Source organism: Glycine soja, chromosome 5 (assembly GCF_004193775.1).
Source record: "Glycine soja cultivar W05 chromosome 5, ASM419377v2, whole genome shotgun sequence".
Classification (NCBI taxonomy): domain Eukaryota; kingdom Viridiplantae; phylum Streptophyta; class Magnoliopsida; order Fabales; family Fabaceae; genus Glycine; species Glycine soja.
In genome coordinates, this window is record NC_041006.1 from 3,244,619 (window position 1) to 3,269,653 (window position 25,035).

At 33.1% G+C, this 25,035-nt stretch overlaps 3 protein-coding genes and 1 non-coding gene across 5 annotated transcripts; all 4 read left to right on the forward strand.

Annotated features, from left to right (window-relative positions):
- The first annotated feature begins 2,122 nt into the window (after positions 1–2,122).
- On the forward strand, positions 2,123–5,565 carry LOC114411956 (serine/threonine/tyrosine-protein kinase HT1-like). 2 transcript variants are annotated; one of them, XM_028375708.1, is made up of 4 exons: positions 2,123–2,644; positions 2,752–3,126; positions 3,904–4,359; positions 5,225–5,565. In XM_028375708.1, the coding sequence occupies exons 2-4, from the start codon at positions 2,767–2,769 to the stop codon at positions 5,465–5,467; spliced, it is 1,059 nt and encodes a 352-aa protein (XP_028231509.1). In that variant the 5' UTR covers positions 2,123–2,644; positions 2,752–2,766; the 3' UTR covers positions 5,468–5,565. The 2 variants fall into 2 exon arrangements, with proteins under 2 accessions (XP_028231509.1, XP_028231508.1); XM_028375707.1 differs by having other exon boundaries at positions 2,124–3,126.
- Positions 5,566–6,487: 922 nt separating this feature from the next.
- On the forward strand, positions 6,488–6,567 carry TRNAL-UAG. The gene has a single exon. It is a non-coding gene; the product is annotated as a tRNA-Leu (tRNA).
- Positions 6,568–9,891: 3,324 nt separating this feature from the next.
- Positions 9,892–13,075, forward strand: LOC114411958 (protein KINESIN LIGHT CHAIN-RELATED 3-like). Its single transcript, XM_028375709.1, has 2 exons — positions 9,892–11,892; positions 12,639–13,075. Exons 1-2 carry the CDS (start codon positions 9,911–9,913, stop codon positions 12,847–12,849), a joined length of 2,193 nt encoding a protein of 730 aa, XP_028231510.1. The 5' UTR covers positions 9,892–9,910; the 3' UTR covers positions 12,850–13,075.
- A 4,144-nt stretch (positions 13,076–17,219) lies between these two features.
- On the forward strand, positions 17,220–24,432 carry LOC114411959 (peroxisomal membrane protein PEX14-like). Its single transcript, XM_028375710.1, has 12 exons — positions 17,220–17,328; positions 17,427–17,510; positions 19,969–20,213; positions 20,347–20,386; positions 20,545–20,738; positions 20,940–21,129; positions 21,258–21,347; positions 21,822–21,859; positions 22,000–22,042; positions 22,124–22,191; positions 23,106–23,150; positions 23,757–24,432. The coding sequence occupies exons 2-12, from the start codon at positions 17,456–17,458 to the stop codon at positions 24,249–24,251; spliced, it is 1,503 nt and encodes a 500-aa protein (XP_028231511.1). The 5' UTR covers positions 17,220–17,328; positions 17,427–17,455; the 3' UTR covers positions 24,252–24,432.
- Positions 24,433–25,035: the final 603 nt, after the last annotated feature.

Consider the following 25,035-nt stretch of genomic DNA (forward strand, 5'->3'; position numbering starts at 1 on the left):
CTCACTGCTTGGGAGATTATAAATAGTTTAGATCAATCATTAATCATTAATAGTGAACTCATTATATATTTAGTCCTTCCAACTTTGACCCAATCACATTTAATAAATAAGGACAATCTCCTTTTGTCATTCTAAGTTCACACACTCTCTAGGATTTTATGGAGGGCTTTATAACCTTTGGTTTTGGGACTTACAAGATCTAGACGTGAAGAGTTTCTAAAAAAAATTGTATTTTTTATCCTTATTTTTTTCTATGTCAACCAATAATGTAACAACTACTTTAATACTAGTGACTTATCACATTATTAAAAAATTTAATGAGGTGCAATTTTTTTCTTTTGCAAATTGTATTTTAAATTTACCATTAACTAATTTAACATCATCAACTAGTTTAAAATACACTTTAACTAGAAAAATTATACATGATTGCATTAAACTTTTTAAACAAGTCAGTAATATGTAAATGTGATTGTTACATTATTAATTAATATTATTATTTAACGATAATGACTAAAATTATTTATGAACTAAAATTAAAATTTACAAAAAGTTTAGAAATCAAAAAATAAATAACCTTACTTTCTGTAAAAAAAACTTTTTAAAAATTGAAATATCAAATACCATATCAAAAGGAATTGGTATTTTCTTTCTTATTAATAATTGGGTAATTTAAGTATATGAGCATAAAGTTTGTATTATATTATCATAACACACATGTTATTATGAATATATAAAAAGTCAACTACATGAGATGTCAATTTTTTTAAGTTATGTCAAATTCATTTTCAATAATATAACATTGCATAAATAAATAAATAAAGAAGCTGTAGATTAAAAATGAAGCATGCTTAATGATCAAAAACCATAATTAGAACACAAGCCGTCGTCATCCAACCAGGTCCCATTTTTTATTAAAAAATAACTCTTAACAATATAATATGAATCTAGTTTCTCTGTTGTCTCTTTTCAAACTGTAGCTGCCCATTTAAAACAATATCGTATAACAGTTATATTAATATTTAATTGTGAATTCATTCCATAAAAATTATGAAAAAGATATCGTTTCGAAGTAACAACAAGAAAACAACTTAAAAATGAATAATAAAGAAGCCAAATCCTAATAATACTCTTACTCGAGATTAGAATTTATACATATACCTATCGTATCACACTGAACAATGTACTGAGCAAGTTTATCAAGTTATTTTATTGCGTGTATTGCCAAAAGTATTGACTAGCTTTTAGAAAATAGTATTTGCTACCCAAGGAACACCTAAGAAACTTTAGATTAGTCTTTGAAAGCATACATTTCAAGTGCTATTTTAGTACGAAAATATTTTATTACGAAAAATTGACGAACTTGATTGGTTGATTAGCAAGTTAAAAAATCAATAATTCAGGACAGACTTTGATTAAACATTAAAAAATTACAGCCGCATTCATTAAACACTAGAAAATCTTGCCTTGGTTATAATTACTTTAGTACGACAAATTTGGCCGTTTGCCATGAGAAAAATCCCAACTATAAGGAGAAATTTTCTAGTGTGGTCAAGCTGTTGCTCAATGGGTTTACAGATATAAATAAAACAAGTAATTAGACTTTTAACACGATACATAAATTGCACTTATTAAAATCTTTAATGAAAGAAAAGAAAAAAATACTTTAATTATGATCAACTTGTCTATCAAATCAAAGAGGAGTAATCTTGACTTCGAGTTTCTTAAGTAAAATTTAAAGTTTAAATTTTATGAATAAAAGATATAATTGAGAGAAAAATATTTACTAAAGATAGTTAATTAGGTTCCTCAATAAAAATTAATTATCTAAAGATCGGTGATATTTGGTACCCATATTATTATGATGAAAAAAAAAAATAAAGAGTAGTTGGGTGTGAAGAGGATTGGAATACTTGAAAGCATTGAACAAAAATAAATCAGCAAGGGTAAAAATAAAGAAGAAGTACTTGGGAACGTGTGGGTAATGTTGCAAATGCAAGCCCCTGCCACATAGCACATGCTGGGGGCTCGAGAAAAACAAACAAAGCAATAAATGGAAGGGGAAGGAAGTGTGACAAATAAATTGAAGGTTAGCGAAGGAATGGCAGTGATGATAATGCGGTGGGAAACATAGGTTGAAAGTGGAAAGAAAAAAAAAAAGAATTGGAAAGGGAGTGAGGTAGGGGTCATCATCAACCTGACCCCGTTTGTCTCCTCACAAGTATATCTTCGCACGTTAGGAACGTAGATGCTAATTTCAGTCCGTGTATTTGGAAAAAGAGGTTGCAAAGAGCAAGAAACACCCTCTCTTCTTTTTTGCATTTCCACTTCTTTCACTACACCATCCAAGTTCCAACATCAACTAAACTCCTTCTATGTTCTAACTCTCTCTCACCCTCCATATTCCTCAACTTCAAATTCTTTCTTTTCTATACCATTTTCTCTCACCAAAGTCAGCTTTACCTGATTCCTTTGTTTAGTTTGATTTATTGTGATTTCATTGGTTCCTTTCTTACTTTAAGGAACAAGTGTGGCTATAATATAACTCTGGTGTACATAATCACATAGATGAGGTGGTGTGGAGTTGGTTTATTTTCATTTGTTCTCCTTTTTTCTAACTTCATAAATGGTGATAATGATTCAAAATGTAAGTAGCTTAGGGAAATAAAAGTTTGTGGAAACTGGGTATTCAGCACTATTTTTAAAAAATAAAACTTTAGTCTAATTTTTGGAATCTGCATTGGTTTCCATAAGGATTAAGTGGGAAGCATGAAGAACTTATACTGGTTCAAAGAGATTTCTAACAACGTGAGATCAGGGAGAAGGCTTTCACTAGGGGAATACAAGAGAGCAGTGTCATGGTCAAAGTATTTGGTCTCTTCTGGGGCGGCCATAAAGGGAGAAGGAGAAGAAGAATGGAGTGCTGATCTGTCTCAGTTGTTCATAGGGTCAAAATTTGCCTCTGGCAGGCATAGCAGGATCTACAGAGGCATCTACAAGCACATGGATGTTGCAATTAAGCTGGTGAGTCAACCTGAGGAGGATGAGGACTTGGCTGTTTTGCTTGAGAAGCAATTCACTTCTGAGGTTGCTTTGCTCTTTCGATTGCGCCATCCAAATATCATTACTGTAAGTCCTGTTTTTCCAACCAAATATCTTTATTTCTGCACGGAACATACTAACTTTCATCTTCACCCTTTGTCATGTATTCCCTTTAACTGTTTTTACTATCAAAGATTAAAAGAATAGCATTTCCCTCCCACGCCCACCTTTTCAACCTTTGTATGGTTCAAAGGTGTAAGTATTGAGGGATATAGTTATAGAAACATAAAACCGTGTCTATGGTCTACACCTAACGACTTCTATGATATGGTGGTACTCCTTCTCTTTGCCTCTAATCGAAAAATGACACGTCATTAACATTCTCTAAGGTTGTTAGTGTTTCTTTTTTTGTTGTCGTTGTTGAAGTGTTGGTTTTTAATTGGAGGGAAATAAAAACAGGTGATTTGCATACAAAGGGGTGTATTCATCTAAAGTCTCTAAAGCCGTAATATGAAATTTGTATCAGCAAAAAAAGTTGTAACATGAAATTTTTTGGAAGAAGTGTTCAAAATGAATCAATTATTATTAACATTAACATGATGGATTTACTACATATGCTAAGAAAAAAGTGTTATTAGCTGTGATGCATTGTGATCTGTGATCTATTACACAATCAATTATTATTAACAATAACTTGATGGACTTACTCGGTTCTAAGATTAGAGTTGCTTTTTATATATATATATATATAGACAAAACAAGACTTTTTATGTGTAAACTGTAAAGTTTGCAACTGCTTAATAATAAAGAAATTGAACAATTTCCCCCAGATATTGACATTATATTTATTGGTGCTGCATGCAGTTTGTTGCAGCTTGCAAGAAACCTCCTGTGTTCTGCATAATTACTGAATATTTGGCTGGGGGTTCCTTGAGAAAATACTTGGTTCAGCAAGGGCCACATTCAGTTACTCACAAAGTTGTTCTGAAATTAGCTTTAGACATAGCACGGGGAATGCAATATCTTCATTCTCAGGGTATACTTCACAGGGATCTCAAATCAGAAAACCTGCTGTTGGGGGAAGATTTGTGCGTAAAAGTAGCAGATTTTGGGATCTCTTGCTTGGAATCTCAGACAGGCAGTGCAAAAGGATTCACTGGAACATACCGTTGGATGGCACCTGAAATGATCAAAGAAAAGCGTCACACCAAGAAAGTAGATGTCTATAGTTTCGCCATAGTTCTATGGGAACTATTAACAGGATTGACGCCATTTGACAACATGACACCAGAGCAAGCAGCATATGCTGTGACTCACAAGGTATTGTATTAATTGCCTTCAAGTCATTAGAGTTTAATTGTTGTGTATTTTTAATGTAAAAAAATTTACACTATTGGTAATTGGAAATCATTAAAAAAATTTCAAACTTACCATGATAATTTATGATTAAATGTAAATGTAAATTACTTGATTTTTCATTCTATTATTTTCTTGTTTTCATTTTTGAATATTTGGATAAGGAGTAAAAATAATTAAGATATTAATGGCATGTTTGGATGTTGAGTTCCATTACCTACAGTAATTTGAGTAGGGACTTTTCATGACTAATATGTGCCGTATATCCTTCTGGATATGATGGGCAACTATCATTTTATGATATGAACTTTTCAGAGCATGTGGCTGTGTTTATCATATAGTCTTACTTATGAGAGCAAGACACCTCATCAACAATATTAGATTACCCTAAGGTAGAGGCTTCTCTATTTTGCTTGACATCCATACGATTCTTAAGCTTTTACTACATTCAAAGATTCGGTATCTGCCATCCAAATTTATCACAGTCAATCATTGCTACCACCTCTAACTTTTCTCCCACATGCACAGAACACCAAAACGGTGTGCCAAAATCAAGTTATAGATTTGATAACATATAAATTTGGACCAACATAAAAAACATTTTCACATTCACTGTTTTTGCACATGTTACGATATCCTAGGGATATCCCTTAGGTGAGGTGGCTGTATAAAATAAAATAGTACTAAATAAATGAAGATGGATTGTGCTGCTATTTTCCTATAGGACTTGTGAATCACAAAACAATTATACTATATGTTTTTGGAAATGCTTCATATATTACACTATTTTGTCCGTTTCTACTAACTCAATTTGGTGGGTTTTGTGCAGAATGAAAGGCCTCCGTTGCCATGTGACTGTCCAAAGGCATTTAGCCATCTCATCAACAGATGCTGGTCAAGCAACCCTGATAAAAGGCCACATTTTAATGAGATAGTCACAATTTTGGAGAGCTACATTGAAGCACTTGAGCAGGATCCAGAATTTTTCTCTACTTACAAACCACGTCCTAATAATATAATTCTCAGATGCTTATCAAAATGTAGTAATATATTTGCTTCTTGCAAAGCTTAGCATTCTCTTTCCGATAATGTAACATGAATTGTATTAAATCAATCCCAAGAACCAAAAATATGTTTAATTAATAACTATATTAATCCTCTTCCATATTATTCCACGATGTCATTTAGCTTTGCCAGTTCGTGTATTTGCTTTCCATTTATTCCACGATGTCACCCTTTTTATTTATTTTTCAATCGCAAGATGTGATTGGAACCTAAAAAAACTGTCTAGCAATAAGTAAATAAAATATGTATCTTGACAGTCCTAACATTAATGTTAGTTATACTATGAAAGCAGCGAGGAAATTTGTAAAGACGTGACGAACGGAAAATTTTCATTTCTTGTATGTATAAAGGAGATAATTTCTTTTTGCTTAAAAAAAAGGAGACAATTTCTTTAGGGTAATTATATTCGAACTTGATCATTCTTTCTTTTTTACTATAATTAAAGCATTATAGTTAAATAAATAAATAAAAAGTACATTACTATTCTCTAATTTCTTTGAGAAATTCTATTACTTATTTTATATAACAGATGCAAGACTTATTTTATATAAATGTGTTTATTGAGTTAATAATTGAAATGTAATTATTTAAAATACAAATATATGTATTATATTGAAATTTAGATAATTATTTAATGTAAAATAATATTAATTATTTAGTTTACACAACTTATAAAAATTAATTTTATAAAAAGTCTGCTTATAATAATGTGTTGAAATTAAACACAATTTTTTTGCATATAAAATATGTAACCCAACGCTTTGACGACCTCCAAAATATTATAAACTTTTGCATTTGTTTTAGAAACTGAGAAGTACGGTAACATGGAAAACAAAGAGTTGCTTAAAGAAAAAGGAAAACAAAGAGTACATCGGGAAAAAATGTTGTTGTGTTTATAATATTTGTTTTCCAAAAAAGTTATATACAATAGTTTGTTAATTGTATAAAGTGATGGCATAGTTTCATGTTTATTTTACTTTACCTAAAATATTTAAATTTGATAAACTGGTCTAAGACATCATAGGACGACAGTTTGGCCGAGTGGTCTAAGGCGCCAGATTTAGGCTCTGGTCCGAAAGGGCGTGGGTTCAAATCCCACAGCTGTCATTTTGCGATATAGTATCATTTTTGTTGTTTGCTTTTTAGGTTTTACTAAAACAGATTGTGTTTTCTTAAATCTTAACTCCCCTCACCAGGTCAACAAGCAAATAAATAGTAATATATTTATCAAACCCCACATATTTCGATTAATCTTGGAAAAGTATTTATTAGCTTTTATCTTTTTTTCTTTAAAGTAAATTATCTTATCTAAACATCAGAATCTCCGGATAGACTTATGTATTTGAGGTGTTTAGTTTGCTAAAATCCCATTATTAAAAAAGGATCAAACTATTAAGTTCAACATTCTTTTTTTTTTTTAATTTTATTTACAAAATACATTTTATGTTTTATATACTTTATTTTATTACTTAAATGGTTGCTACACCCACGTTGAATCTTAATCCATTTTATACGAAATAGAAAAGAGTTGCAGAGTAGCCATCAAGAGGCTCATAAGGCTGCCCCAGTAATTATAAGGCGAGAAAATATCTTCAAAATTTTATTCAGTATCATATTTGACTCTACATTTTTGTTTGGAGGAAGATTTTCCAACAACGCGTCATGATCATTGAGGGGGAAAAAATCTCATGAATCCGGCAAATAATAAAGGAATGAGTGAAGAAATTTGGATGTTTGTGAAACAGCACTCACATTTTCAAGGCACCGACGAACAATGGACAATATAACGCGAGAGGAGACACTATATATAGAAAAAAGGTTGAGTGGGGACTGTGCTGATTAAATAGTAATAATTAGACGTTCTTCATCTGTCACTAACACACACAAGTGTGGCACTGTTTCTTGGACGTGTGTTTTTCTGATCAGAAATCTACTACAAAGATTGTCAAGAGGAACTGAGTACTGAGTACTAATTTGTTTTATGCTGATCATTGCAAAATATGAGAGGATTCTTGTTCTGCATACTGACTTAATCTCTAGAAACTGTTTCAATTATCCTCCATTAGTGTAAAGTTTTGAACTCAATCACTCATCTTTGTAATATGATGCTCAGATGTATTCAAATGTAATTCAGACTATGATTGAGCAGTTACATCAGTTATGTGGCGCCACACATTCCCAACCCATAAAAGAGTATGGACAGCACAACTAACTACAAATTTAGGTTAGATAATTAGTCTCTCAACATGTGAGGTGATAGCCATTTTATATTGTTGCAATGAATCTTCTATATCTGTTTCATTAGAAACAACTAGAAAACATATATATATATATATATATATATCTGCCGTTTGTACAAAATATCAATCTATATTAATTACATCTTTTTTGACAAGATTTTCTAGATTGTTTCTACTAATGATCTAGAAAATACTTCCTAAATTGGTAATTCACTTAACTAATCAATCTAAAACGTTGACACATTTTTCAATTTTTTGAAAAGACTTTCTAGATGAGTTATACTAAAAATCAATATACAAATTGCCTTCTTAGTAAAATTGATCTAGAAAATCAATTATAAAATTTCTAACAATTTTAATAATTTTTATGTTTTTATTACTCTAAATTTCAAATCTTAATTAACAACCAACTATTTTGATAGTTCAACCTCGCATTCTCCCTCTCCCCTCTCCAATTCTCGAAGGTTTTAAGGTTGAAACTATCCTATTGGAGAGAATAAAAGGATTTGGAGGGTGATGATTTTTTCTTTTTCCTTTTTCCGGTGGCGAAACCAGAAATTTTTTTAAGGGGAACGAAAGTTCATCACTAAATAAGTATTGACAAACTTTAAAAATTTGTTTGTTATATAAAATTTAAAAAACAGACACAACAACTATGGGTAGTTTGTTCCATGTGGTGCGGGCTTTGTCATACACACTTAAGGCCAATATTAGTTTAGGAGGAAATATATTTTCTTTTAGTATAGATGCAAAGTAACTTAGTTAGTCCATGGGGTGGTTGCCCCTATATAGGTATATGTAGTTTTGCCCCTGACTAGAGATTATGATACCTGATACGTTTAAATATCTAATAACGAGTTAAGCGTAATGACAAAATAATGCAATAAAATAAAATAAATTGTCATATTATTGTAGAAATGAGTATCAATTCTATTTTGTTATTTGTGAAGTTAATAAAATAGTAAGTGTTAGATCCATTTCAAAATCACGAATTGTATTTTGTTTCATTTCATTATATCTCAAACAATTTAAATATTAATAACTAATGTTATTATATTTCTTTTTATTTTATTCTTTTCTATCAATTCAACTATAGCTCAGGAGGAAGTTTCCAATCATGCTAGTAATTTGATGATGATAACCAACATTGGCTTATAATTATATTTCAACTACCACAATATAAAAAATTGCATTTAGTTTATATTTCTCTCTAAATAATTGTTTGGTAGCATTTTTATTTTTCAAATGATAATGCCTATGATTTTATAAGAAACATGAGCATTTATTTTATTTGAAAATTGCTCCTTTTCTTTTTCTGGTAAATGCGCGGGAAGCGCTGCTCCATCCCCGGTTACCAAAATTGGTATTGCATAAGTTTTCGAGGGGCACAATTGTCCTTATGCCGGATTGAAATGCGAGGTCACCACGTGGCATTCTAAGGTTGGTTTAAGGAAGAGAAAAGACAAAGAAAAGGAGCAACGACGACCGTTACCAGTTGCTCGCGGTTGGTTTGGGAAGAAGTGTCGTGACATTTCATTCCAACTCCGCAAAAACCAAAACTTTTTTTTTATTTTTTTGTTTCTTCAATCCTTGTTATTCCAAAATCCAAACCCATTTTCTTCTCTTCAATTTTGTCCTTGCGTTCCATCCTCATCAAAAGAATTGGAATTTTTCCAATTCTGAGGGTATATATACCGTCACATCTCTGCCTTGTTTTGGTTCTCATTGTTAAGGTATAGCTTCCATGTTTGAATACCAAGCTAAGAAAATGACAAAGTGGAACATATATATTCGCTTTGTATTGTTTTTCTTACCTTTTTCTTTTTAATTTGATTTTGTTACATCCTTGGTTATGGAATTTGTGTTTTCATAATTAATCGTGTATAGCTTGGTTATGTATTGTCAAGAACAAGAATTATTGAGTTGTGAAATGGGAATCTGGTCATTTTTCCCAACAACAAGGAAATGGTTGGGCTAAAACTGTTGCATTAGTTTCATGCATGTGCTTTGAGCTCATCTTGCGTATCTAACCAATAAATAACCATTCTATTTCCATCAATTGAATAGTATAACACACCAACATACTGTGCCATCTCTCTAAATATTGTTGATAGGATTTCCTTTCCCTTTGATTGGGTTTTTTTATAATTAATATTGTTTTCTGTTTCATATTGGTTGTCCCAGAGATTGTGGTTCTTAGGGAATCAAATATGCCAGAGATCGTTACAAATGGAGTTAATGATGAAAGAAGAGTAAATGAAATGAATGAGATTGGGAACATTTCACCCTTGAGGGAAACCCCAAGTCCAATCAAGAACCTGAGGAGTTCCTTGAGTCCACAAAGAAGACAAAGTGTTGGTCCAAATTTTCCTGTTAATAGGGTGATTGACACTTCCTCAATTGATAGGCTTCATGGAAATGTTTGTGACAAGCAAAGTTCTAGTCAATCACCCTCAAGACAAAGTTTTGGATCCGATGGCAATGAGTCAAAAACCGATTCAGAATTGCACAATCTAGTGAAAGAGGGAGTAAAGAAAAAGACAAAAGGGGATTCTAGAAGTGAAGCATCTTCCAAAATGGGCAGTTTGTCAAATGATAAGAAGTTGGATAGGATTCGGCCAGCAACTGCAAGTGGTGTTGTTTCACAAAAACTAAAGAAAGCATCACAATCACAGTTGGCCCTTGAATTTCCATCAAGATCAAGACCAAAGGGAAAAAGCCCTCCTCCAAAACCTCCTGTTGATAGGAAGAATGATAATAACCCTTTGGGGAAACAAAATACAAGAGTTATCCGCGTGAAAAAAACTGTTGGTGGAAGATCACTGTCACAAAGTCACATTGAGAATTTCACTGGATCAGCATTGGATAGGCCTGATCTGGGACTAGCTTTACTAAACCAAGCAAGGAACATGATTTCATCGGGAGATAATCCGATGAAAGCTCTTGAATTATCTCTTCAAGCAATGAAATTGTTTGAGAGAGCTGCTGCTTATGGGAAACCAAGTTTGGATTTGGCCATGTGTTTACATGTTACTGCAGCAATATATTGCAGTTTGGGACATTTCAGTGAAGCGATTCCAATTATAGAGCGCTCAATTGAGATTCCCACTATTGAGGAAGACCACCAACACGCCATTGCTAAATTTGCCGGTCACATGCATCTAGGAGACATATATGCCATGTTAGGCCATCTTGAGAAATCAATTAAGTGCTACACTGAAGGGTTGAAAGTACAAAGGAAGGCTTTGGGAGAAACAGATCCAAAAGTTGGTGAAACTTGCCGGTATGTGGCTGAGGCTAACTTTCAAGCATTGCAATTTGATGAAGCAGAGAGGCTGTGCCAAATTGCCCTTGACATTCATAGAGCAAATGGTTCACCCTCATCTCTTGAAGAGGCAGCTGATAGGAGGCTAATGGGACTTATATGTGAAGCAAATGGAAAACATGAAGCAGCCTTGGAGCATCTTGTTTTGGCCAGCATGGCAATGGTAGCAAATGGCCAACATGTGGAAGTAGCATCTGTTGATTGCAACATTGGAGACACATACTTATCCTTGGCTAGATATGATGAGGCCATCTTTGCATATCAGAGAGCATTGGCAGTTTACAGGACTCACAAAGGTGAGAATCATCCTTCTGTGGGATCAGTCTTTGTACGCCTTGCTGACTTGTATTGCAGGACATGGAAGATAAGGGAATCAAAATCATATTGTGAGAGTGCACTTAAAATCTATGAGAATCCCATGCCTGGGGTCCCTCCAGAGGAGGTTGCTAGTGGTTTTATGAATGTCTCAGCCATTTATGAGTCAATGAATGAGCTAGAACAGGCACTTAAGTTACTTCACAAGGCACTAGAGATACTTAATGAAGCCTCTGGTCAGCAAAACACAATAGCTGGTATTGAAGCTCAGATGGGAGTCATGTACTACGTGTTGGAGAACTACACTGAATCTTACAATACTTTCAAGAATGCTGTGTCGAAGCTTCGTGCTACTGGGGAGAAGAAATCTGCATTCTTTGGTACTGTTCTTAATCAAATGGGACTTGCTTGTGTGCAGCTTCATGCCTTAGATGAGGCTGTCGAATTATTTGAAGAAGCGAGGGTCATTCTGGAACAAGAGAATGGACCTTATCACCCTGAAACACTTGGAGTATATGGCAATCTTGCTGGCACGTATGATGCAATTGGAAGGTATCCAACCACTGTCCCTTTTCTTTTATTGGTTATACTCTTCAATTTTAAAATCTTTTTTCACTACTAAAGAATTTGGAGCCCTTTCTAGTTACTATGGCATTATGCGAAGCAGGCTAGTATGTTGTTTGTGATGTTGTATATTACTAGGTATCATAATCAAGTTGTGCAATATTTAGTGTTTTAAATTGCGGTTCTAATCATGACTATACTTTTCTCACGATTCTTAACATTGCGAGCAAATGCAACTAATACAGTCACAAAAACCTTGACATTGCAGATGAAATTATGACCACAAACCGTTTTTTCAAACCATGATAATATTGATAATGAGTATAATGCCTATTATTTGATTTTGAAGTCAAGAATTAGTCTGCTAGGTTTAAGATTGCCTGCTTTTTCTTGGCATTTGTAAGGGAGTAATTTGGTAACTTGAACAAAAACAAATTAAGGTCAAGTCAAATTCACCTTTTGAAAACCTTTGTTATAGTTGGACATATGAGTAGCTTGTGCCTTTCTTTATTATAAGTTTATAACAAAAACACTATCCTATTCTTAAGAAATTAAGAGAACCCATATTAATAAAATAGTAATAGATTAATTACTATGACTGTGGAGTGAAATTTATTGACTTGATATGGAATCAATTGCTGCATTAGTTTTGAGAGTTTTATATTAGATTAGGTTACCTAAGAAATGGTTATGTGAAAGTTATTTTCATCATGCACTTTTGTATTTTATTTCAGGTTGGATGAAGCAATTGAAATTCTTGAAAACATTGTGGTAATGAGGGAGGAAAAGCTTGGGACAGCAAATCCTGATGTTGTTGATGAGAAGAGAAGGTTGGACGAGTTGTTGAAGGAAACAGGCAGAGTTCGGAACAGAAAAACCAAGTCACTCGAGATCCTTTTTGACGCCAATCCTCGTACTATAAAAAACCTTGTCGTTGAGGCCTGATCATGATGATATTGCTAGCTAGCTAGGACTGATGAAAAGCTCTTATGTTTTTACGGGAATTCTAGAAATGGAACAATGAGCATATATAGAACAAGTCGTGACGGTGGTAGTTTATGTCGGTAAAATCTAATGGAATGAATGAAGAGTTCGATATTTTATGCTAAATTATTGCCCAAAGCTATATTCTTTGTAGATACAATGTAATTATTCACCGTTTTTGGATATGCACTTGTCTTGGGTATACAACATAAATTTCATTGTTTGATTGGTGAGAACAATTAAACTAAACGAAATCGAATCAATTGGCACTACGTAAGCGTTTACCCTATGCAATGGGGCTGAGTCGTGAGATGGTAACATGACTATTTAGTATGAAATAGTTAATACGAATTGTTACGAATTTAAAATTCAATGAAATGTTTTCTAAATTCAGTGTTGAGTGTATAGGAAAATTCATAGGATTATAACATTTCTTTCTGTTCACATGTAAAATGATAATTTATTTAAAGAGAAAATTTATGTTTAATTATTTATATATAAAATTCTCTTCAGTCAACAATAATCACGACAAAACATATGCATGCCTAAAACTAAAGTTAGTAGGGTTCACAGAAAAACAACTTACAATGAAATCTAGATCGTAATCTTTTTTTTTTCTTGAATCGAACTTTAGGCTGTTTAACATAGTTGCTTACAAAAATAACTGCATCGCTACGTCATTTCAACTTTTTTGAGAATTGTGCACAACAATGACCTGATTCCAAACATCTCTCAACTTTGTTCCTTTGCAATCAGTTACAAGGACTCGAACAAAAGTGGTAGCTAGCTAGGTGCTTCTACTTGACAACAATGGAAGGTTATGGTTATGGGCATGAATCTAAGAAGGGGTTCTGGAGTGCGGAGGAAGACAGTGTTCTAAAAGATTACCTAAAGAAACATGGAACGAGGAGTGGAATCGGATTCCTAAAGTGACAGGTACATACATATACATACATTTATACATACTGTTCCTGTAATTAGATGGTGTCTGACAAAGGAGACCTAGTCCAACAACATTCAAATGCCTATATAGGACTGTATGATAACTGGCCGATCTAATATCCTCCCAGAGCATATCGCAACAGTCTATCTGTTGACCTGAAAGCATTAGGCATGTATTGCGAATGGTTAAAGTCGCTTGACAACTAAATGGCACAAAAAACGGGACATTAATCTGGCAACCACAAATCCCCAGTAGGCAACTGAGAATAAATAAACAAGCAAAACCGACCGGGTTGAATAATGGTGACTGACCAAGGAACTCGAGGGATACATACCCCTACAGTCTCGAATGCGTGAGCACAAAATGACTAAGTGTGAAAGTGGTTGTCCATGAAATGACTGAGGAACTAAAGGGGTACGCATACATAATTTCATCATGACTAACTGGATCGACTTAATTTGCAGAACATGACACTTATATTTTTGTCATCCTCTTGTTTTCTACTCATTATGATTCTAGGGTTGAAGAGAAGTGGCAAAAATTGCATATTGAGGTGGATGAATTATCTGAGTCCTAATGTTAAGCGTGGAGATTTCTCAGAGGAAGAACAAGACTTTGTTGTTCGGCTCCACAACATCCTTGGTAATAGGTTCTTTCTTAGACCAATTCTTATATCAATAAATACTATATACACTATATTAGTATATTATATTTATAATACACTTCATCATCTCTCAAAAAAAAAAAATAGTAGTACACTCCATCAGTGTTTTAAAAGCTATGTCAAAAATATTTTTGATTGACAGTATTTTAAACTGATAGTGTATATCTATTAAAATGTTATAACTGTATTAGTATTGTCATCATGACACTTTATATTGGTGAATTTTTCTTATGGCACTTGTGATCAATTAAAAAAGAGTAGTAGACAATATTTTTCTGTTTAGGTAGTCTTTGATCGCGAGAAGGATTCCGGGGAGGACAGACAACCAAGTGAAGAACTTTTGGAACACTCATTTAATCAAGAAGTTTAGCGTTAATAAGAAGAAAAAGAGCAAAGTTTGTGCCCCTCCAAAATATATTCCTATGGTTGAACTTGAACAAGAGGGTAATTAATTGCAATAGCGCATCAAAGGGTAGTACGGGGGATTCATTAGAGTTCATTGGTGAAGGTGAAAAGCTTGTCCATGAAAGCTCGAGTGGTGATCTTATCGACTTCGCAAGCATGTATGAACGGATTGTTACAGATGATTTTGGGTGTACCTTTTCTTTTGCTAATAGTGTGTTTGATCTATTCAGGAGTGTCTTTTTGGCCTTTGATCGGGTTGTCTGCAAAACATTTTGACAATCACTAATTTCTGCTCCATCTATTATTTCTCAGTGGTATGTACACTCCTTTTAACTAGAAATTGTCTGATAGTATAAGGGGATTTAACTAGTGGAGCAACATATGGGTGAATAGTTGAATATTTTCTGGTATTAAAGTCCAATTTCTCCCTTTAAATAAACAGAAAAATTATCATATAGTATAAGATCATTGCCCCTGTTTATAATGTTGACTAATCTCTATATGACATTTAATTAAGTTGTTAAGTTTGCAATTTTTTTTTAATAATATTTAATTATGTGTTATGTGAAAACTAATAGGAACCATGTGATGAAAATTTGGATTACCTAATACTTTTTCATTTTAACATATTTTCTATCGATTAAATTTTATTTTGAAACTATAAACTCATCAGTTAAATTCATTAAATAAGAATGATTTACAAATTTTTATAATTTTCAATCAATTTGATTTAACAATAAAAAAAAAGTTTATTTAAAATAGAGTGTTAGAGAATTCTTTTTTATGTGCAATAAAGACAATACAGTTTCAGCTTAAACTTTGGACACCCTATCCAAATTCTCTACTAAATTGAACTAGTGCATGTGTTTGTTTTATGATGAGTTTGGTTATATGGAATGGAAAGAAAGAATAGTGAATTAAAAAAAATATTTGAATTAAAATAATATATTAAAGATGTAAAATCCACACAAAATTTTGTAATTTTTTGTTTCAATTTGAACTCAACTAAATCAAGGATTAGGGAATGTTTTGATTTTCTCCAAAATTAATAACATATCGTGTACACGTTTGCGTCTATGATTGTGTCAACTACACGTTTCACGTGACATTATAGACATGAAGCACGACCGTTGATTTAATTAGCCTGAATAATTTGAAGAATTGTCCTAAGGGGTACCTTAAAAAGTACCGGTTCAAATTGAATGTTTTGAGTAGAACTGAAATTACAGTAAGAATCTATGAATAACAATAATTATCATACTTTCCATAAATAAATAAAAAATCCTTAATTGAAACAACTACGTTTTTTTGACTGGTGGATGATGAAGTACTGAAAATAACTTTCCATGTATACACAGAAGCCATTTACAAACTGGTATCAATTTTAAGCTGTACCTTCCCATTGGCTGAATGTGTTCAAAATCACTTGGAATATATATTTTCTGTTGCAAAGTTGCACTCACGCACGATTAGTGCAAGAGGGATTAATATTTAACATTAAATATAATTTTGGTTTCTTTAATTTTATTTATTCAAAATAATTTCATTTCAGTATAAAGTTTTTGAAATTTTCAAAACTTTTCTATTAAATTTTATTTAATTTTGTTATTTTTGTATTTATAATATTATTTTTTATTTTCCTTTTTTCTATTTCCTTTCACGCTCACTTCCTCTTGTAAACTTTTTGGTACATATATATTTTATTCCTACCTATAAAAAAGATATAATATTAATGTGAAATCCAATATATTTTGTCTTTATTCTCCTATTTTATTGCATATTAAACTAAGGAAACATTTTGGATAAATGTATTTCCTTTTTTTTGTTGTTAAATATCTAAAATTAAAAATATTCATTTTTGTTCATGTAATTTTTTTAATGTTTTTAGTTCTCATCAATATAACTTAACTCCAAATCAAACAATAATATATTTTAATTTTACATAAACTAAAAATATATTAAAAACAAAAAAAAATTATATATTTACAATTCTAGACAGATATCCAATAACAATCTATTATATATATTAAATTTATTAATTTTTAAAATAATTAAAATAATAATTTATGAATGAATAATATTATAAAATTACCTTATATTTTCAATATATATATATATATATATATATATATATATATATATATATATATATTAAATTCTTTAAAAAAATTATAAAAACTAAAAATATTTAAAAAAAATTAGGGACAAATATTTCTTAGTTTATAGAATCTAAAAACATGATTATTTATTGTTCACTACTTTTTACTCCTTGGAAAGGGTTAAGGTCTCCTTTTGATGAAAATCGCGTCCCAAAAGAACTTTTCTAGAGTGGAATGAAAAATGCTTATTATGTTGGTGGGTCAATTGGCGTGTTGCGTAGCTGAAGAGGATATGCTTGGAGAAGGAGAAGAGCAAATAAAACGATTCTGTTATTTTTTTTTTTTCTTTCTTTCGCTAATCCACTCATTCACTTGGTCCTCATCTATACAACTATAGTCTCATCCCCTGTTTTTCCCTTTGGCTTAGGAATTGCAACTCAGCAGTGAGTTGCGAACATGGCCACCCAATCTCCGCCTCCTCCCACTCCCACCGCCACCGACCAAAACCAAGGTTTCCATTTCTTTCTATTTTTTTTATATATTCATTCCGCATTTCTTATCATTGAAAGCTGCAGCACCCGTAACGTAATTGCCTCTATACTCCAATCTGAGCATTTTGTTGATTCTACTTTTCGCTTTCTTCTCTTCCGGTCTTTACTCACCCGTGCACTATTACTATTACTATTACAAATAAGAATGAAAATTGAGGCTCTTCCACTTTCTGGTACCACGCCACTCCACACCGTGACAACCACACTGTGTTTTGGAGTCATTAACAAAATGGAATTATAACTTTCTGAAGGACAGGTTTAATTTTTAAATCTAATCAATTCCCAAAATTTGTGGTTCCAAACAGACTAACATTTGCACCAGAGTCTTTGGGACTTCTAAAAATATTATGTTATTTATGAAACTAGTGATTATTGTTTTCTTAATTCCCTCGACTTGCATGATCTTTCTGCTTAATTTTTTAATAGGTTAACCCTATGTTAATCTTCACTGGGTGCTACGAAACAGATTCCATAGTTTCTTTGATGATTACTTCCCATTCCATGTCGTCTATTTGATTGGAATTGCACATTTGCTCTTTCTTACATAGTTGGTCCCAAGCTGGGAAAAAAATAGGAGGATTGTGTCAGGCAATTAATAGCCTACGTAAAAGTTAAAACTTGGTTGAACCTTCATGACTGGATGATGATTGGATAGTGTTATTGCTAAGTTGTTGCTTCCTTTAAGCAAGATGCTGTATCCTGTATGGCTTGAGGTGGGTTTTGAGCTTTGGTACACCAACAAAGCAAAATATAGAAAACGGTGTAGGCATAATTGTAGATAAGTTTTGGAATGTTAAAAGGTTACAGAATTGGATCATAGCCCTAAAGTTTATAGTGGAATGGGACATTTTCAAAGATCAAATGGTGGCAAATGAAGAGTGAAAAGCATAAGAGCTTTTAGAGAGGGGTTTTGGAGGCACATGGCAGTGCTAACAATAGGCAGAATGAGATGAATAAATGGATTAGAATGGTAACAAAAGAGTCACTTGGTGAATCTAAAGGCTTTGGACCATAGGATGAAGATTCTTAGTGGTAGGATGCATGCATGCATCATAAAGTTAAAAGGGAATTTATTAAGTGTGGTCCTTGTGCAAAAATGCTAAAAATTATGAAAAGATATATATAAGGTAGATAAGAAAGATACTAAGAAGGGTTAAACGAAGTGAGAGCTAGAGCATTTGACTGGTCATATCAATCCTTAGGAAGGAAGGAAGTATCTACAAAGCTGCTAAAGGTAGAGAAAGAAAACAAAAGGGACTTGAACCTAGTGAAATGCATTAGGGATTGTTGAGATTCCTCATCAACTATAGATATGGCTACAGCAGAGCTTAACAGCTTATAAAGGTTTGGAAATCCTCACCTCATGAATTAGCTTTCGAGGTTGAGTTAGGCCTAGCCTAAATTTGAGAAGGATGAAGAGGATAAAGTTTTAATCACAAGACAAGATATCAAGGATCGCTGGAAGACTTACTTTCAGAAGCTATTTAATGAAGGATGCTTGATTTTATTACACTTTGATAGGCTAAATGCTGTAGAAAATTATACCTTCTATTGTAGACTTCAGGAATTTGAGGGCGAGCCCTGGTGCAGCGGTAAAGTTGTGCCTTGGTGACTTGTTGGTCATGGGTTCGAATCCGGAAACAGCCTCTTTGCATATGCAAGGGTAAGGCTGGATACAATATCCCTCCCCCATACCTTCGCATAGCGAAGAGCCTCCGGGCAATGGGGTACGCTAGTTTATTGTAGACTTCAGGAATTTGAGGTAAAAGAAATATTGAATAGGATAATACTGGCAAAGTAGTTGGATTGATAGTAAACCTATAACCTATTCAGTTATTGAAAAATCTAGCAGAAAATGGTATAAGATGGCTCATAAAGTTGTTTAATGTGTTTGTAAGGTTTAAGATCATGCTGGATGAATGAAAAAGTGCTTCGATCCCTATCTATACGAACAAAGGTGATATACAAAATTGCACAAATTTCAGGGGTGTTAAACTCATGAGCCATACCTTGAAGCTATGGGATAGGGTTATTGTATCTGGTTATATGCCTAAACTATAACAAGACAAGACACCCTTTACTTTGGGTATGTTACTTGTAATTACTAACGTAACCAAGAAGACTCATAACAATAAATTAGATTTCTTGACAGATTCTGTCAAGAACCAACAATACCCAAAACTTTTGTTAGGTGAAGACACACAAATGATTTTTTATATTACATCTCTGTCAGATTCCTTGTTTTTCTTATATCAAAGATTTAGTTGCCTTCATCATTTGCTTGTACTGTTTGCTATTGAATATTTCCATGCTTGACTGCATTTGCTAGCTGAAAGTTTCAGTCTTTCAGATACATTATATTGTTTTAACTTTTGAGTATGATAAATTGATTTGGTGAGTCTCTTTTTTGAGGTGTAGGTTCTGAAGTTGTGCAAGCAACAAATGTGGATCAGCAAAATGCCAGAGAAGAGCCAGCTAAACAGAGTTCAACTACATCAGTCTTTGTGAACTCACAACCAATGCGGGAAGAACAAATTCAGAATGCTGTGAAATTTCTATCACACCCAAAAGTTAGAGGTTCACCTGTCATGTATAGGCGATCATTTCTAGAGAAGAAGGGCCTTACGAAGGAGGAGATTGATGAAGCCTTTCAGCGTGTTCCAGTAAGCTAGTTTTTTTTTTAAAATTATTTTATCAGTCACTCAAAATTTTCTAGACTACTCTTTCACAGGCAACCAATTGATTATCAGTTTATCAATTCCTGTATGTTATCCTTGCCTTTGGTTCAAATCACAGGATTCAGCTCCAACTGTGCAGACAGGTGGTGTAAATCAAGGTGAAGCACCTAATATTGAAGTTTCCCTTTGTACCTTTCGGTTAAGACGTTGAGTTAAACTGCATTTGAAATCTCTGTTTAACTAATTTTTCAATAAAGCTGGATTGTGCATAAGACTTAAGTTACACTTTGAACTTGGCTTATTGTAATTCTAACAGATGGGCAATTGAAATCATCATCAAACATTCAGCAACAAGCCCAACAACAAACTTTGCAGCCGGGTTTACCTGCTTCTACTGGTGTTAATACTTCATCGGGAACCTTATCACGCTCCAGATTTCACTGGTCCCATGCCCTTATTGCAGTTGGATTACTGGCTGCTTCAGGTGCTGGAACAGCTATAATAATTAAGGTATTACCATTACCACCTCCTGTCATGCATAATGCCTTCTAAATTAGTACTTAATGGATTAGTGCATATTGCTGTACTATGTTCACTTTGTTATTGACTTTTTATATCCTGTCTTGTACTTGATATATTGCTATGTGCACAACTTTTATCACATTGCTGTTTGACCCACACTGAACTTTGGAAGCTTGCTCCGTGCTTTAGAATTCTGTTCTCCCTCGGTTAAAATCTTGGATACGTAAGGTTGTCTTAGACAGTGATGATGAACAATTAAAGAAAACTGACAACAAACCAACACCGATGGAAGAAGCTGTGCAAGCTGCAAAATCAGCTGCAGCTGCAGCTGCAGATGTGGCAAAAGCGAGCCAAGAAATGCTGGCTTCAAAAGGCGAAGGTGGGTTTGTTGAACTTTAATTTTCATGCTGTAAAATGTCTATGAATTGTTTTAACACTCCTACTCTCCTTGGTGTATTTATGAGAAATGACTGTAGTTATTGCTGCATCTGGTTTCATACTTTGCAGAGAGGAGATACTTTGTGGAAGTTGTGAGCCTTTTAGATAAGCAAGTACAAGAAATGAAGTCAATGACCAATGCCATAAGAAGGTTGGAAGGTAATTGAGCGTTGTCATTTAATCTATTGGATTGAGATAAGAAGGTTGGAAGTCAATGACAAATGCCATAAGAAGTTTCAAATGCTTTGAGCAATTTATTCAGGGTTTGATTTATGATTTATGATTTGCAAATAGCACTTGCAAATTTGTAAAAGAATGCATGTGGTTGTGCAATCAAGGAACTTGTATATATTTATAGCCTCTTAAGAACCAACAAGGTGGCTCATGGTGACCAAGAGCTTTGACAAATATTATGCACATTTTAACTATTCTAACTGGATTTCTAGCATTATGATCCAATTGTTTGAGGCTTATTGATAAATTTTGATGGCTTATCATGTCCAAAATTATAGCAGCTTTATGCTGGAGTTTTAACAGCTACTCAGAAATTTTTTATTTTTAAAGTTCTTGCTGAATATTTGTTTCTGACAAATTGTGGACAAAATATACCTTCTAATGGAGTTTCTGTCTCAGGGCAAGAAGATCTTCGAATCAGTCAAACAAGTTCAAAGGTCAGATATAAATAGACATATATGGGGACTGTCTCAGTATTTTTAATGAAATTTTGGCACTGCTGAATGCTGATCCTTATATAAGTTGTATAAAATAAAATTTAACTTCTGTCTGCTGTAATTTTTTTAAACATATGCAGCAACTGATTGTGAATGGAAAAGCAGACTACGACATGAGTTCAGGTTGTCATGTTGGTAATTAAGTCTCAATTAAATTAGTCTTATTTTCCGTATTGTTACCTACAATTAGAATATCATGTGCAGTGAGATCTTCATCCCCACCTACATCTGTTGAACCATCAAGTGGTCTTCATCCAAAGGCATATGCGGAGGTAGTAATTATATTGCTTATTTAATTATTTCTTTTGTGTCCCCTGCCTTGCCTTTTATGTATGGATCATATAGAAATGCATATCAATTATTATTTTCGGTTGTGTCTTGAAGGTCACTTTTATAGTAATCAAAATATAACGTTTAGGCATTAAATACTTTGGGATTTGACTATAACTTTTCTATTGTGGCCACCAAAAGTACCCAAGTCATCACAGCTAATTGAGTGTGCACAATTAAGATTTTTAACCAGGATGATGAAATTGTGATTTAAGTCTATTGTGCAGATTTTTTTGGTTGGTACTGGTTACTACATTCTTGTGTGTCAGTTGCATAGTTGTGCGGTTGTGCCTAATTTACTCTATTTACTTTGCATGCTAGTTGATTAAAGTATTTAAGAGTATTTGCTTCCAATGAGATTCTCCATTTTGTTTATTTTAATTAAGGTATAGTTTCAGTTGAACAGTCCTTCATGTGAATTGCTTCCTTCAATTCATTATTTTCATGTATACTGAACCTTTTGGTTCTCTGATTTTATTTTGTTATATAGGATATCTTATTTTCTACTAGTTGTATCTTCTCTTTTCTGTCTCTAAATAAACATCTCTAAACCACTAACCAAAATCAAATTGTACTCCATAGTTTTTACTAAAACAGACAATTGAAGGAACAAAAGCCCATTAGAATATTTAGATGCGTTCTGTGGGAACTCCTATCCATCATATTCAAAAATGTTGTTCAGAACTTCAGATTTGCTATTGTTGATTAGTAGTAATTAATGAATAGTATGTAGTGTCTTTATATTTGAGGGAATGGATGCGGAGGGCTATTTATTTATCTTTTAAGATTTTGTTTTAATCTGGTACCAGGGTACGTTAGTTTTTTTTTTTTTGAAGTGTACAATTTTTTCTTGCAGATAATGGCCATGGTCCAAAGAGGAGAGAAGTCTTCTAATATTAAGGTAAACCTTTACGCTTGTTGATCTAGATAAATTTAGTTGCATGATATAAATCATGCAATTTGTGCACCATCAATATAAAATTATGAATTTTTTGTATTGACTTGAAAGTAATTAGAGTTTTATGTGTGAGGAGAGGTGTTACTGTCGATAAGATTATGGTGTCCAAATAAGATTACTCTTCCAAGTACATGATAAGTAATGTTTAAGTTGTGTTTATTTCTCGAGTTCCATTTAATGTCTATCATTAGAGAGGTAGACACAATTTAAACTTGCAAAAACGTCAAATTACTGGATAGATCTAAATTGATCCTTATTTTCTATAGAAATGAAGTGTGTTGAACTAAATGATTTTTATACTTGGCCACTACATCTGATTGAAGTTTATTTAGGCTGAGGTAGGAAAAGTGAATAATTTGTATGTTGCATTCATCAGATGCTTCAGTCTCAAGTGGTATTATTTCAGTTTATTTAGGCTGAGGTAGGAAAAGTGATTAGAAAAAAGTGGAAAAATGAATAATTTGTATGCTGCATTCATCAGATGCTTCAGTCTCAAGTGGTATTATTTCATATGAATCTAATTTTTGCTTCAACTTCTCCTGGGTATAGCATCGGGAGGTTAGTCAGGTGCAAAGCACATCTACCCAGATGCTTCAGTCTCAAGTAAATGGTGAAGACTTGAATACCAAGGCCCTGGATGCCCCTCTATTAAATGGGGATGACCCATTACCCTGGTGGCAGAGGAAAAATGTCAGAATTAGAGAGATTGATAATGAAAATGAGTCTAATGGAGTACCCAATGGTGCTGCATCCAGTCAGCAGCCAATCCAACAGCCAGTTCAACGCGTATGGGTTCCTCCTCAACCTCCCCCCATAGCTATGCCGGAGGCTGCAGAAGCAATCAGGCGGCCAAAGCCAGCGGCCCAAAAGGAACAGATGTCTGATAATCAGTCAGTAGCTCATTCTTTAGACGGTTCCGATGATGTACATATGGACCCAAAACTATTGGAATCTGAAGGTGCAGTTGAGGGAAGCAGTGTCAGCTCGGTTCCCACTTCTAGTGAGATACAAGAGGAGCATGAAGTCAAATATGATGAGAAATGAAGGTGAATCATGCATGATCTATCATGAAAAACATGATTTGGAATAAGCTTGTCACACAATCTGTTTCATAATCATATTAGTTGTACTTTGAACTGGACATCAATACAATATGCAAACGCACGTATCTTTCTATGCAATAAATTTGTTTACTAATGTAAAAAGGTTTAATTACTCTGCCGTCCCTGAACTTTTACTAAATTCTGTGATGATGTGCATTTTAATATATTTTTTATTCAGGCTAGGCTTGATTGGACTTAAGACCGGTTTCAATGTTGATCTATTATTATGTAAAACCAATTTTAAGATTGCCAGTATTTAAACTAACAAGCATAATTTATTAAAATTATTTTAATCGATTTGAAAATTATCTTTTGGAGTTACAAAATTACTTATTAAATTGCTATAGTTTCATTTTATATTTCATTTTTTAAGATTAAATTAATTTGTAAGTCTTGAACTGTTTGATGATTTTAATTATTTCTCTGGATTATTTAATTAGGTCTTTGAATTTGTATTTATTTTTAATTGAATATTTTTATTTAATTACCATTATGAAAAATTTAATAACAGGAGCCTAATTAAAAAAATAAATACAAGTTTAAGGACTTAATTTTAAAAAAATTCCAGTACCTATAAAGAAGATGGGGAAGTGTCTTGATGAAGATCAGCTGGAACTTATGCTTCCCACAGTACAACTCATCATAATTAAGTTTAATTCTTTCTTTGATAATAAAATTCGGTAATTTTTGACCATTTGTAAGCAAGTGGTACCGCCAGAAAGAAT